General features: G+C 42.0%; 2 protein-coding genes across 2 annotated transcripts in view; both read right to left on the bottom strand.

The window, feature by feature from the left end:
- The window catches only part of OTOGL (otogelin like), an 85,442-nt gene extending 81,074 nt beyond the window's left edge, over positions 1-4,368 (bottom strand). Inside the window, exons 1-2 of the mRNA XM_053406571.1 lie at positions 4,196-4,368; positions 1,087-1,135 (exon numbers count right to left, since the gene is read on the bottom strand). Coding sequence (XP_053262546.1) covers positions 1,087-1,135; positions 4,196-4,368 — 222 coding nt within the window. The remainder of the gene's footprint in view (positions 1-1,086; positions 1,136-4,195) is intronic.
- Positions 4,369-8,001: 3,633 nt separating this feature from the next.
- Positions 8,002-11,613, bottom strand: RPS16 (ribosomal protein S16). Its single transcript, XM_053406844.1, has 6 exons — positions 11,543-11,613; positions 11,380-11,432; positions 10,272-10,373; positions 8,851-8,947; positions 8,383-8,430; positions 8,002-8,199 (listed from the first exon to the last, which is right to left on the bottom strand). Exons 2-6 carry the CDS (start codon positions 11,425-11,427, stop codon positions 8,054-8,056), a joined length of 441 nt encoding a protein of 146 aa, XP_053262819.1. The 5' UTR covers positions 11,428-11,432; positions 11,543-11,613; the 3' UTR covers positions 8,002-8,053.
- Positions 11,614-15,626: the final 4,013 nt, after the last annotated feature.

Here is a 15,626-nt window from a genome sequence, read left to right as displayed (position 1 = left end):
AGGTGTTTTTATAAGCTGTAATGCTTTGAGATAAGGATTTGCTGAATAAATAATTTGAATTGGATTACAAGAAGGGGAGTTATGAGGAGGTCAGGGAAATATGTCATTGAAAACTAAGTATTGTGAACTATATGTGTTTTTAAACTTGTTTGTTGTTGTTTTTTTGTATAAAAATTGGAAATTTTAATAAATATCTTAAAAAAAAAAAAGAACTGTGCATTAGGGATGGGGAATATTTTCTGCCAGGGGAACATTTTCCCTCCTGGGCAACCTTCCCACAGCCACATTGCACTGGTGGACAGGGTTAGAGGCAAAAGTGGGTACAGTAATTAATATAAAATTTATCTTAGTGCAGTAGGCTGGTTTCAATGCACACAGACACACCTCTCTACCCTCCATCCAGAGCAGCTGGGTGAAACCATTTTGGGGTCTAATGCAGGGGCACCAAGGGGTGTGGCCTGGGAAGAGTTCCAAGGACCAGGTACTGAAACCTGGAGGGCTGCATTTGGTCCCAGGCCAGAGGCTCCCCAACCCTGCTGTACATTAAAACCGACATTGAAACTGGTATATTAGAAAACTAGTCTGCAGAGATCTCCAATGTAGTGAGGCACTGAAGCAGGGAGAGCACTTTTCACAAGTAAGCAACTCTGTCCTGGGAACCTATTGTAGAGTGGAGCAGAAGCTGTCACAATAACAGCACCGTCTGAAAAACAGCTCATCTACTGTTTCGTGATCTTGCCTTTTGCCAAGCACTAACAAAATTCCCAGTCTCCTTGTTTGCTCTCACAAAAGAGATAACAGTGAAATACACCCCCTACCCCGCTTGATGTGCGTCACTTGGTTTGTTGGGGTGGTTAATTCAAGAAGCGATTTGCAAAGAATGAATGACTGGCTGAATGTAGGTTTGCATTTTGAGAATTGCAGGAAAACAGGTATGGAAAAGCAACTCCTCCTCATCCCTGCCTTGCTATTTTCATTTCCATTCTGCTGCACAAAGGCTTCATTGTAGAGATAGCAAGCTCCCCTTGTAGGCTGATGGGTGAGAGTGTGTGGGTTTTTCTTTTCTCCCTTTGTGGTATAACCTACCTCAGCTGCTAAGAGATCTCTTTTCTGACGAATTGCATTAAATTCATTCCTGGAAGAAAACAAAAAGAATCTTGTATAATCAAAGGTCTCGAAGCAACCTGAATCGGCAGGCTCCCAGGAGAGAGGTGTTTCTCTTTGATTTCTCTCATTTTATCAAAGGCACCTTTCTTGAGTTAATTCTTCTTTTATTTCCCCCTTTTTAAAGTTCATGTTCAACATTCGTCCTCTCTTTTCCTTCTCTCGGATGACAAAATACAAGAGGAACCCCCCCCCCTTTTTTATTTGCCTTTCAAAGTAAAACAAGAGCTGCACTAAATTCCGCAATCCAAACTGCTGCGTATGCATAGATTTAGGTCAGTGGTCCTACGGGCAGTTTTAAACAAAGAAATATGCTGCCAATTGAATAAGTCAGTGAAAGTTGAAGGGTACTCCATAGGCCTTCCAGTCCAAACTCTTGCTTCATGCAGGAAGACTTCAGCAATGACCGCTCCCCGCATAAAATGGGGGGCGCCCTTTGCGTGGACGCGCACAGCCCCTGGATCTGGAGCGGCTCCATTCTGCAAATGGTTATCTAGCCTCTGCTTGAGGTTGCAGTGAGGTAGAGCACCCATCCAGTCAGCCAGGTAATTGATTCAGGTATCTGTTGAGGGTGCTCTCCCTTGAGCAAGGGGTGTTCCTCCCCACTTTGCTTTTTATGAAACTGGTAATTGAAATGATGTGATACCAAGATCTCAGGCTGTTTTACGGAATATTGTAGGGGAGCAAATGGTGACACACTCAAGTGCTTTTCAAGGTCAGGTTATTTTTCTTTTCTTTTCCCCCACCTTCATTCTGAATAACGCATTATAATTACACCTCACTTGTTTATCTTCCCTGACTTGCAACTGAAATTGCCACCAAAGCAGTGTCAGTTCAATTGTTAAATATAATTTAAATATAATTTAGCTACTACTGTCTGGGCTATCACCTTTGGCAACAGCAACACAGAGAAATTAAAATTAATGGACTCTAAGGATAGTTTTAAGAACCAAAATAACTACCTCTGCTTTCAAGAACTTAAGCAGTTATCAGGTAAATTATTCTTACTAGGCGCTTCATCTTCTGGATGGCCTTCCTTATTTAAGAGCATCCCATTTAATTGAGGGTAATGTATCCTACATTGCTGCATGCAAATAATTTGACAAGAGATTAGGCGCTACATTTGGGGGGGGTATTGTGTTTAAATCTACAAAATAGTGTATCTTTCTACTCAAAGAGAATGCTAACTAAAGTGAAATAATATATGTTGACTTTATACTTCCACCACACCCATGAAAGTAGCGTATTATAATTGGTAGTTCAGATAAACATTTTCAAATATTTCTTTTCCGTTCTAAGCACCATGTAACACAATCAAAAGCACTTTTTCCCCAAGCTTGCCTTACATTCAATTACTGCAGTTACAAAACAGGCATATTTCATTACCAACAAAATGCCTTTGGGTGACAATTTGCCTGCTAATGCTCTGAAAATCAGTAATGTCACCATAGGGGGAAAAAAGTTTAATACATACTTGCTTAATTATACTTTTTATTTCATATACTTTTGATGCATCAGAGTCATGCTATACACTCTGATTGAATGGACTATTATATCCTGCAAATGATGAATGCAGACTCACCTTGGAGCTCTTTTCAGAAGAGACAATTCACAGAGGGATCCTGTTAGATAAAAAAAAAGGCAGAAAGACTCTCACTCTTCCCCCTTGCATCTGCTCTAGACTGAGCTCAAGAAATTACGATGAATCTGAGTTCAGTTTTAAAAACAAGGATGAGTTGTACTCTTTCAGAAATGATTAACAGGATTTTCAGTTAAGATACATCCAGACAAAGGTAGAATATAGACTTTTTATGAGTGGCAGAAGCCTGTTATTTTAAAACACTGAAGCGTTTGGGAACTCAGAATTTGCGGCTTTCGACACATGAAGAAAACTGCATGCGCAGCACAATCTAAACTGTGTTTACTGAGAGATAAGTCACAGCGTGAATTACATACAAGTAGGTATGCTTTGGATGACAGGCATATGAAATATAAAGCTCAAGTGGAAGTTCTGCAGTGATTCCTATGCAATCCTTCCAGGATCAGGTTCACTGTCATTAAATATGAGAGTCCTGACTTGGCAAAATGGACTCTTTAGCACCCTTTTTAGATAACACACAGAGCCATCTGTTTCAATCCGTATCTATTGCATGACAAACTGTTATTTATGCATTTTAAGTTCTGCCATAAAGCCATAATATCTCAAACAATTCCCCAGACTCTCCAGAACTTCTGTTATTAGCATGTGAGATAAAAAGCCAGCTAAGAAATACTTCATCAGTTTTTTTTTGTTTTTTTTACCATTTCAACACTCTGAAGGAACAGCAGAACTCCAGAAGAAAACTGTAAGTTACTTGGAAGGGAAAATAAATTTGTCATCCAATTCTATTCACACTTTATTGGAAACAAACCCCGCTGAATACAGTTGGATTGGCTTCCAAGTTAACACGCACTGCATTGCATTGTTAGCTGTTTTAAACCAAAATCCCTCAATTTAGACCACAACTTTTTTAACCGCATCAAAGTTGCTCTTGTTTTCAATATACCTGAGATAAAGAATACACCTTATTCAGTAACAGAAATAGGTTTTTATTCTTTTACAAGAAGGGGGGGGGGAGCAACCAACTGTATTTTATTTCTTAGAGCTTTTATCAATTATTTATAGTAAAAAAAACACACCAAGCAAACGAACAAAACTTACCTTCCAAGGAAAACAGCAGAAAATGAACCCAAAATATGTCCCACGGTATCATGAAATTGACTTTTCTCACAATGTTCATTTCAAGGTAACTTCTTAAGATGGAAAGTGTCCAGACTGGTGCCCTTAACTATGATGGCATCTTAAAAGTTAACGTCCTTCGCAGATCTTTTGTAAATTTGGTAAACTGAAATAAAAAGGGGGGGGGAAGCAAAACGGAGCTTTCTTGCCACACTCACTTTTTTTGAGCTTTGGAAACGCAGCATGCGCTTTGGCTGGGGTTCTCTCATTAGTAATGCATGGTAGCTCCTTACCTGAGTCAGTATTAGTTACACGAGACCTGACGCTCCTACTCCTCTTTTGGACTGAATCAACCCTTTATAACGCTTGGGGACAGTGACACAGAAAGAATCTTTCTGTGCCACATTACTTTGAGAGATCATTTTGCATCTGTCTGCTTTGAAGCCTTCACTGACCAAGAGTTCCTCCCCCTCTCCCATCTTCATCTTACCACAACTTAAAGAGTTCAAACATGCAGAAACGTTCGTCTTTGAAGCACATTTGTTTCAATAGCAATGATGTCAATTTGCATCGAGCAAGAATCCATTTGTAATGGGTTTAACCTGAATTTATGAAACGTGACCGCAATCCTCTCTCTTACATCGTGCCTAGTCTACACAAATAAGCGACGCCATTCTGATGTGTGTAGGGCTCTCAAAGACGTCAGATATGGAGCCATATCAAGTGACAGAACAACCGTCTCTTGATCAGAATAGTTTAACAACTCTCATAAGAGATGCAAAGGAATGTGTTCCATTCAATTGATGGGGCTAGGGGAACACTAGTCCCTGGTGTTAGAATCTTGTCAGAATGCCATGCAACAACAGGAGCATATCCCCCCCCACATCAACATGTTTGGATGTTAACCTAAGGGAGGCCCTGCTGGTAGGTCTGCCACCCTTCCTGGTTCAAAGAAAACATAAAAAGACCTTGCTTGTGGTGGACCCCAGGCAGAGGCGCCATCTTCTCAAGATGATTGAGGGGGCCTGAGATGATCTCCTTACATCACTCCTGTGATGTTGCGAGGAGGCAGGGGGCAGAGCCAAATACCCTCTGAACATTGAGGGGGCCTGGCCCCCTCTCAAAAAACATTGTGAGGTCCAAAAGTGCATTGGCCCCTCCAAGCTGACGTGTCAGACCCCAGGTTGTACAACTTTCACCATCACAGTATGCTTTTTGACAACTGATCAAGACACATTTCTTTGCCCAAGCCTTTGATGGAGTTTTCTTTTCCCTCCTCACTGCTGTTCTTTTATTCTAATAATGATTGGTCTCGTGGTTTTACTTATTTTAATACACTGTACTTGTTTTCATGGCAATATTTTTTGTAATTCAACCGGGGGCCATTTTGGTAAAACGCAAGCTTTGCAAGTGTACAAATAAACAAGCAAAATGATCTGACAAGGACAAGGTTATATTACCCGACTCCCTGTATTTAGCAACTATTTCAGAAGAGAACATGGGCAAGTTCTTTACCTGAAGGGGTGTGAAAACAGCAACCACAGCCTCAATAACATTTAGTATTTCCAGCTGTAATCCCCTTCTGACTCTTCTTGATTGCATCATGCAAATCCTTCCACACGGTCAAAAAAGTATGCTTGGTTATTAGAGGGAGCTAAATGTAACATGTTGATGCTAATATTATTTAAAAGCTTATAAGCTTATTGTTGCTGTGGATTTACACAAAGCCATTGTGGCCCTCCGCATTTTGCGTAGCAAGTAAGTGTTCAGTTGAGATAATGCTGCGGTTGTGTAATACTATGTAGTGCTTTTGCAGACAATAAAGCCCAGTGAAAATACCAAAATACAGTATAACCACCACAACACCTTCTGCTTCATGCCTCTCCCCTACGGGTTCATCAACATTAATGCTCACAGAGAACAAGGAATTAATTGTGTTTGCAGTCCTAGTTACCAGGGCTGTGACACCCATCTGGACAAATCCTGAAATGAGTTGGATTCAACTGGGATTCTTCCAGACTGGTGAAAGTCCACTCCGAGTGATCTGGACTTGTCAAAAGCAGGGGAGCAATCAGGTTACGAGGAAGAGTAAGACTGATGCAGGAAGTTTCACCCACATCATCTCTCCCCACCCCACCACTTGCTGCCTGCAAGGCTGGGGCCACAGCAATCCTGCTTGAAATGGGTCCCAAACCAAATAAGGAATGCCTACTAAATACTACGGGGCGCGGGTGGCGCTGTGGGTTAAACCACAGAGCCTAGGACTTGACGATCAGAAGGTTGGTGGTTTGAATCCCCGCGATGGGGTGAGCTCCCGTTGTTTGGTCCCTGCTCCTGCCAACCTAGCAGTTTGAAAGCACATCATAGTGAAAGTAGATAAATAGGTACCGCTCTGGCGGGAAGGTAAATGGCGTTTCCGTGCACTGCTCTGGTTCGCCAGAAGCGGCTTAGTCATGCTGGTCACATGACCTAGAAGCTATATGCCGGCTCCCTCGGCCAATAAAGCGAGATGAGCGCCGCAACCCCAGAGTCGGCCACTACTGGACCTAATGGTCAGGGGTCCCTTTACCTTTACCTTAGTGTGCATGGAAGGGGACACGGGTGGCGCTGTGGGTAAAACCACAGAGCCTAGGACTTGCTGATTAGGTCGGTGGTTCAAATCCCCGTGATGGGGTGAGCTCCCGTTGCTTGATCCCTGCTCTTGCCAAACTTGCAGTTTGAAAGCACGTCAAAGTTCAAGTAGATAAATAGGTACTGCTCCGGTGGGAAGGTAAACAGCATTTCCGTGTGCTGCTCTAGTTCGCCAGAAGTGGCCTAGTCATGCTGGTCACATGACTCAGAAGCTATATGCCGGCTCCCTCGGCCAATAAAGCGAGATGAGCGCCGCAACCCCAGCCAGCCACGACTGGACCTAATGGTCAGGGGTCCCTTTACCTTTACCTAGTGTGCATGGAAGGAAATTAGAGCAAAGGAAGTCTATGTGGTGCCCTCCAAACAAAACAGGGAATATTTGAAGACCCTAGGCCAGTTCTCTACCACTTAAAATTTCTGGAAGTCTCAGGACAAGAATTACAAATCTTTTTTTCAGCACTGGCATTATCAAAACCAGCACCTTATTATGAAACTCACAGGCATATGCCAGACACTGAGGAAGAACCCTGAATTTCTAGGATAAATTTAGTAGGCACATTATGAAAATAATAGGCTATAGAGCCTTACTAGCATGTTTATCTTGGCCTTGGTCAAAATGGTAATGATGCATGGTTAGAAAATCTGCACTAGGCAATTTATTTGATGCAGTGTACATGAGCTGTTGGGATAACATTTAGAAAATTATCACTACTTTATTGCCAAGAACAACCCAGAATTGTCTTAAGTAACTGCTTTATTCCTCAGAGATGTCCATTGTGATATACACACTAGTGCTCCCTCAAAAACTATAGGTGCACAACTGTATGGGAAAAAGCAAGTGTGCAGGCTTATCATGTGGGGCAACAGCAGCCATCTGTAATCAGAGCTTCTGGGACTTCTAAGAGTCAAACACAATTTGTAGAGGCTAGTTTCCAATAACTTTGCTCCATCAGTTACCTATATAAGGGACGAGTCTTTTAAAAGAGGGCCCGTGGAACGTGTGTACTCTGTATCCACGGGACCTCTTTTAAAGGACTCACCCTGTATAATCCTGTGGAATTAATTTGACAATTGCAGTCTTATACGCACTTTCCTGAGAAGAAATCTCTTAATGTATTGACTTTCATCCTTGCAATGGCACCTCAAGACAACTAGTAGCAGCAACAGTGATGATATAACTTCTGCATTTACCTTTTTGGTGCTTCTAAAATGTTCTACTTTGCTACTCAGACTCCTTACCAAATAATGGACAAGTGCCAGGAAAGAGGAGACACCCAGAAGCAATCACATCCACTGCTTCTTTTGTGATCCCTTTAAGTCCCTTGACCCATTAATATTCCCTGATCTCACAACAGGAAGGACTATGCAAATTAAAAATGTGTTCTACACATAGGAGTTATATCCTTTAACTTCAACCAACTTATAAATTTTCTTCTTGAACACCCAAATATAGAGAATTGTGTAAAGTTTTCAGACAAACACAAGAATTCAGTTTTCTCCATCTTTATTTAAAAGACTGAACAAATGCATAGTTTTCTTTTAACGGTAAGACTTCTGGTAACGTGCACGAGCACCAGGTCCACCAAACTTCTTGGATTCACAACGACGAGGATCAGCAACCAAAAGGGTCCTATCGTACTGGATAAGGATATCCTTTATCTCCTTCTTGGAAGCTTCATCAACATCTTGGGAAAACAAAATAATACTTGCATTAGTCCGCAAAACATTCACTTATGTGCAATGCTGGATCTGGCTCAGAACAGTACAATTAAGTACCAATAATACTCTACAAACTGTCACTCTACACAGCTGGTCTGAAGTTATGCATTTGTAAGAGACAAGAAAAAAAGTTAAACGGAGAAACTTACATTTCTGGTAATAAGCCACCAGCGCTTTGGAAATAGACTGCCGAATTGCTGTAGAAGAAAGCAACAATTAGCACTAGATACAATCTGGTTAGCAAGGTGAAATGCAGATCAGAGCACATAACTATGGGGTGACTGGGGATATTTAGGTAGTACCTCTGAGCTAATATGACTATGCACACATATTGCATATACTTGTACACATCTACAGCAATACTATTCTGCACACTCCTGCTCTCTTTTGATCTGGGATCTCATGTATAAATTTGAGAGGGGGAAAAACCCGATACAAGAACTAGCTGGCAAATTTAATAGATGGGACTCTAGACCTATCAATATTCTTATAGCATCTATAATTGTACGAAGGTGGATTTGAAATACTTATGAGCATTTTAGGAAGCGGCTAATATATGTAATCAAATGTCAGTTCTTTTTCAGCCCAAATGAACAAGTATTGCTTATAAGTCATACCGTATATTTGTGCTACGTGACCTCCACCCTTCACACGGACTCTGATGTCGACTCCTGCAAAGCGCTCCTTGCCCAAAAGGAGAACTGGTTCAAGCAGCTGGAGAAAGAAGTTATAAAATTTATAAAAAGTTATAAAAAGAACATTTAAGCACTCATGATCTCAGCACACTTTAATTAGCAGTGCAACTACAAGTTCTGATGTAGCAATTACAAAAAAATTAGTAAGCCTGCTCTATGTCCATCCAATACATGTTTATCGGGCTGAACCTACTGTATGTAGGAAAGGAGAGCAGATCACCAACAGCACAATCCTATGCATGTCAACTCAAAAGTCCCACTGTGCTTGGTGTGACTTACTTCCAGCTAAATATGCACAGGGTTGCATCCCAGGGATACAGTAAGAATGATTGTGCTTTTAATTACTTCAGTGTATGACTGCATCACCGCCTAGAATGCAAATTATTTTTTTTACTGTTCAATCTACCACTTCTCTCCATACATTCCTAGTCATTCTGTGAAATCTGCTAGAAAAAATCGCTAACCTGTCCCCTTTATGACATGTCTGGAAGCCACAAGAGATGAGGTATTTAGCACCTATACTATAGTATCTGTGTATCTGACAAGTGTTTCCTGTGTTTAGTTTTAGACATCAGCTTAAAACATTTTTATTTACATCACCTTACCCTACCATGTGACCCAGTTATGTTGCTTTCATATTTGCCTATTTATGTTTTCACTGTTATGTGCACTGTTTTGAGACCATTTTTTCATCTTGATTTAGTGGTATAAAATGTATGTATAAATACTTGTACCCTGTCCATCTGATTGGGTTGCCCCAGCCACTCTGACCAGATTTGATTATTTACCCAGATACCCACTTCAGTCCTACTTCTCCACTGCACTGCAGAAATACAGTACTGGTGGTCTAAATCAGAGCGGCCAACATGTGGCCATCCAGATGCTGTGAGGCTACTGTTCCCATAATCCCCAACCACTGGCCATGATGGCTGGGGAAGATGCGAGTTGGAGTCTAACAACTACTTTTAAGCCTCATACTCTCCCCACCTCAGCTTAAAAAGAAAGAAAAGAGGCTTGTCTTTTAATAGGTATATCTAAGTAGTATTCAAGGGCACAGAAACACGCAACACTGCCCTATTTGCCTTCAGATTCTTGACACCCCCTTACCATAGTGATTTCCAAAGTATAACACTACCCCAAATGTTAAAGGGGCAGTCACAATGCAATGACTGTTAGGAAGAAGTGGTAGGTGCCTTATTCACACAGTCCACCCTCACAATAGGTATTTGCATAGCATGACACTTTTATTTACTTGGGGGGTGGGTTCAGTTAGTACTAGTATGCTAGGTGGTACCTCTATACAACAATCATTTCATGATGCTAAAATGAAAGTAGCAACTTACTTTGTACTGCAGAGTTCTGGGCTCTATCATTTCCAGAGGCCTTCCATTCACCTTAATGAGGCCATTTCCTCTTTTGCAGTGAGCAACTGCAGTAGCAGTTTTCTAAAATAAGGTAGGGAAAAAACAAGAACAATTCTAACATACAGTATATAGTTGAGTAGCATTAATTGTATCTTTCCCATTCTAGAATATAATTATGAAGCAACTGCTATATACAGATCACTACTACTAAAACCACTTTCAGTAGCTGTTAGATCTGGCTCATACTTCAGTGTAGCTTCTGCTATTTACATATATCTATAAAATCCTATCCTCATTTCTCATTAAAACACTGCAGAGATCAACACCACAAAATTGCTGGGAACCACAACTGGTGAGAGCACTGTTGCATTCATGCCCTGCTTCCAATAAGCATTTGCACAAGCTATTGCAGGAACAGGACGTTGGGACTAGATGGGCCTTCATCCCAATTCATTATTCTTCTTTGGAGCAACGGAGTGGCAAAGACCCATTATAAGAAAGCGAGGGTGTACTCCATGTCGCATGTGACCTTAATATATACCAAGGCTGGGGTAGGGCAGTTAACAATATAGAAAGGGGAAACGAATACTGTTGACATAGAATAATGCAAACTAATACGGAAAACCGAAGCAAACCAAAGCAGAAACAGCCCATTCAAATAGACAACAAAACAAAACCCCATTTGATTTTTTTTAAAAAAAAATACACTGTAAGCTTTTCAGAAGGCAAAGGGAGGGGAATGTGTTTGCCTGGCGCCCAAGTAAAAAAAAGGGGGGGAGGCTTACAAAAGCCACGTGGAGAAGGACCTCCCATCACCCCGCGAGCTGAACTCAATTCGCCCTCCACTCAAGCAGCTGCAGTTACTTTATTTTTGGGCGGCGGGAGAAGAAGGGACAGTGAATTATGCGAGAGAGCCGAGGCGCGCTAGGAAAAGGAGACACGCGGCGCCTCCACCGCAGCAGCCGAGAGTCACGGGGCAGAATGAGAAGGTTCGGTACCCGCTCCCTCCATCCCCCTGTACAAACCAAGAGTCGCCAAGGGACGGAGCCAGGCCCAACCACCACCCTCTCGGCCCCACCAGCCTCACCTTCCTGCCGAAGACCTGCACGCTCTGGAGGGGTCCCTTAGCCGGCATGGCGCCTGAGGGAGGGGAGAAAAGCACAAAGAAACGGGCAAGTGAGAGACCACCTCGCGAGACCCGCGTTAAACGCCGCGACCGGGAAAAGGCCGGAGCCCCACGGATTACCCACCTTGCCGTCAGCGAGAGCGGAAGAGAAAAGGAAGCGCACGGGGCTTCCCAGGCCTATCTTGCAGGGGCAGGCTCGGTCGCGCGGGGCGTGACGTCGTTTCCGGCGACGCCGCGCGCTGCCCGGCAAAGCTTCCGCTTTGGCCTCCCGTTGCTGTTGCCGCAGTTCCCTGAGGGAAATGGCGGCGCTCGCGGCTCTCTTGTTCGCAGGGGTTCCTCCGCGAGGGTCATTCCTGTGTGGAGAGAGAAAGAGAGAGAGAGAGAGAGAGAGAGAGAGAGAAGGTGGGCTGGGCTGGGCTGGGCGGAGGCAGTCAGGCGCATTCATGCGGCATAACGTTTAATAGGCACATTTGCCCCCACCTGATGTTGATGGTCGCGCTGCTGAGGCTGCGAACGCACTAACGCTTTAAAGCGAATTCGTCGCCCACCCCCCTGGTCTCCTCCTTCCAAAGACTTTGTTAAAGGTTGGTGGGCACTGGAACTCTTATGAAGAGTACACTTCCCATCATTATTTGAGGGAAGGCTTCAGATATGCTTTATAAGTGTGGGTGCAGACTTACTCAACCCCGTCATCCTGTATTAGAAAAGCGGTCGTCATGGATACTCAGAAGACTTGAATACAGTATATGCTTTGCCCAGGCGTTTTATGGCAGGGTAGCAATTAGCATTTTTTTAAAATCTGATTACCCTGTATCCTCCCTCCACAACCCAGATAGTGTGGGAATAATGCCAACCATTCCATAACCATTGCTTATATTTCAAAATGAATTCCCTTTATTGCAGTGAGATCTACTTCCAAGTAAATCAGCCATTCTTATTCCTGTTTACTCAGAAATAGGTTCCACAGTTTTGGTGGAGCTTAAACTCAGATAAGTAAGTGTAGGGCTGCCATATTTCAAAAAGTAAAATCCCTGACACCCGCAAAGTTGTTGAGTTCTTTTTGGGAACAAGCCCCAATTGCTGAGCTTTGGGGGGAACCTCCCCCCAAAATAGTGATTTTAAGGTTTGGGAGATGTTTCCCCTGCATTTTCTATCATGTTGCCATACATCCAGGTTTCCCCTGACATTTTGCTGAGTTGGCAAAAAAAAAATCCCCTGATGCCTCCCAAAAACCAGGACATGTCAGGAATTTTCCTGACATGGCAAGCCTAAGTAAGTGCAATGTTAAGCACATAGAATAAGCAAAGGATAACACTGTTTGGATCACACACAAAATAATGCCCTTTCGCTCTGGATAAACTAATATTCTGTCACCTTTTAGTATCGTGCTCTTCCCACTAACACCTCTCCAAAGTTGGTATGACTAGACGAGGGAAGGAAACCTATAACTATGACTTGGGCTACAATCTTACACACTCTAGGAGCAAGCACCATTAAATTTACTTCTGAGTAGACATGCAAAGAATTGTGCTGTAAATTTAAAAGGGCCACTGAATATCTTTAAGGTGCAAGGGTTGAACTAAACCTATAGTTGTATCAGGAAACTGAACCAAGTTGCACCTATCCCAGCAACCACTGACTGGACCAAAGTGCAGCTGCTGGTTGTATGATGTTTAGTTCTTGCATATTAATATCATGCCACATAACTGCAGCTTTGCAGTTGCATGGATGTAGGAATCTGATTCAGTTTGCAGTCCTATATCTGCTTGAGAGTAAATACCATTGAACCCCATGAGATATGCTTCTGAGTTCATACATACAGGATTGCACTATCTCTACTTTTTTCATGGAAAACCTGAAAAAAGAATGCTGGAACACAGAGGTTTAAAGCATGGACCTGTGCCTGGAAAAAGTAGGGCAAAAGTTAAGTGTGGACAAGCCCACTAGTGTTGAATGATAATATTTTTCCAGCTCCAATGACAGAGATTATTCATACATGCTTTATTTAATAATTCTGTTAGATTGTTTTCTACTTGTTCCGTGGTCCAGCTACACCTTTTTTTGTTCTTTGCAATTTATGCAACTGAGGGAATTGCACTGAATTCGCTGTAAGCAGTCAGGCATAATTGGAAGCTATAAAAACTTCCTATTTGCCCACAGTGCCATCATATTGATTTGTGGAAAATGGAAGCAGTTCCAGGCCAGTCTAGTAGATCCAATATCTATTTTGTTTCTGGTGCATAGCCCTTGCCACAGACTGAATCTGTCAGTTGTAGTCAGTCCTGCTTCCCATATCCAGTCCAATTCACTTTCAAATAAAAAAGTTTTGTGGTATATATCACAATGGACATCTCTGAGGATTAAAGCCATTAAATACAAATGTTATTAGAGTAAACAAATAATGCTGGGTTGAAAGTAATGGTTTCTAGATAGAAGTATAAAAAGTTACTAGAAGTTTTATTTATTAGAACTGGAAGCCTCCTGTTTTATAATTCTCCTTCTTCCCATATGATCCATGTTGACTAATTGGTTTTGCAAATGGCCAGAATTTGTATGCCACCTAGCGGTTATTCTAAATATTTTCTTATCACTGATAAGCATAACACAGGATAGGAATAATGCCACTATGACTGTACCTTATTTGCCAGCGAGCTTTGAAGTAGAGGGAGATTTGAACATTCAAACGCTTATCTTGCCCTCAAGTTTCTGTTGTGGGGCTAATGAAAGTAGAAGATAATTCCTGTTTTCGCATTTTTCTTTTCTTTGATATTGATGGATAAATAACAAGTGCCTGAGATTTCAGGAGACCTACTATAGCAAAGCTTATGTTCCTTAGAAGGTAGAGCGCTTCCACATTTGTTTTGTTATTAAATTTACATTGGACAAATGGACTTCATTGGTCATGACATCCATATCTCACAGATGGCATTCTCTCTCAACTGCATTCAGCATACATAATTTCCATATTAAATTTGTTCAGCATGAACGTTGTAACCATTGCTGTGAACATGCGTCATCTCGTTCTTTCTTGCATATTTTATAAATGACATTCATGAACTACTTGGTATTTCAGTGAGCTGTGGAAAGTGTGAGTTCACTCTTTCTTGCCAACATGGACATTATAACTTGAGTATGCTTGGCTTTCTCAGTATATGTTGAGTCAATGAATGCATTATTAGGCGCATCATATTTGGAGATATGCATCTTCAGTGTGATGACTTGAAATTAATGAGCCCTTCCAAGACAAAATTGGCTCTGTTTTCTCATTTTCAGCACTAAAGTGATGTCATCTTCTTACATAGAGGAAAATAAGTGTATTGTATCCTTCAAACAAAAACAAAACAGAATTGTGTAGAATATATTAGTTGTTGATTTTTCAGAAATGTTACTGCTGACTTGATTATTTTGTTCTCTTTGGTTCTTGTTTTCTCATTTTTTAATACATTTTTATTTAATTTTTAAACTATTTTACCTTGATTTTGTGCAGTTACCTCAGCTTATGCACCATGACTTGGATCCAAAACCTTTGTTTCAGCAGAGACTCCCACAAACAGAGGTAGGAGACAATTTTCACAAATCCCTTCTTCACATTGGAGTACTCCAAATCGTTTAAATACAGAAAACAGTGGGCAAGGTGGCATTGGGAGGCTGCAGGCAAGGTGCAGGGTGGCAGCTGCCCTCCCCCAAATCAAGTAAAGAAATAAAAATGCTTAACTAACTAACCAATTGCATCACAGATAACTTGGTTCTCCCCCCCCCATAAAACCTGCCCCCCCTAAAATAAATCCTGGCTATGCCCATGGCTGCAGGGGGAGGAGAAACAAAACAAAACAAAACAAAACACCTCCTCTGTTTGTTGGTCTGCTGGATCAAAGTCTCTTACATTCGAAGAGTCACATAGTCACATAGAGTCACATAGTCACATAGAGGAGGGAGAAAGGTTGTTTTCTGCTGCTCCAGAGAAGCGGACACGGAGCAGTGGATCCAAACTGCAGGAAAGAAGATTCCACCTAAACATTAGGAAGAACTTCCTGACAGTAAGAGCTGTTCGACAGTGGAATTTGCTGCCAAGGAGTGTGGTGGAGTCTCCTTCTTTGGAGGTCTTTAAGCAGAGGCTTGACAACCATATGTCAGGAGTGCTCTGATGGTGTTTCCTGCTTGGCAGGGGGTTGGACTCGATGGCCCTTGTGGTCTCTTCCAACTCTATG

The sequence above is a fragment of the Podarcis raffonei genome, chromosome 10, assembly GCF_027172205.1.
Source record: "Podarcis raffonei isolate rPodRaf1 chromosome 10, rPodRaf1.pri, whole genome shotgun sequence".
Taxonomy (NCBI): Eukaryota; Metazoa; Chordata; class Lepidosauria; order Squamata; family Lacertidae; genus Podarcis; species Podarcis raffonei.
This window is presented reverse-complemented; position numbering and strand designations above follow the sequence as displayed.

What these genes read in the sequence shown, in the direction of transcription:
- RPS16 (XM_053406844.1), bottom strand. Translation starts at nt 11,427, where the DNA reads ATGCCGGCTAAGGGACCCCTCCAGAGCGTGCAGGTCTTCGGCAGGAAG. An exon ending in CCAGAACTCTGCAGTACAAA is followed by an intron (nt 8,948 to 10,271) that starts GTAAGTTGCTAC and finishes TTCTTTCTCCAG; the next exon opens with CTGCTTGAACCAGTTCTCCT. An exon ending in GGTGGCTTATTACCAGAAAT is followed by an intron (nt 8,200 to 8,382) that starts GTAAGTTTCTCC and finishes TGTTTTCCCAAG; the next exon opens with ATGTTGATGAAGCTTCCAAG.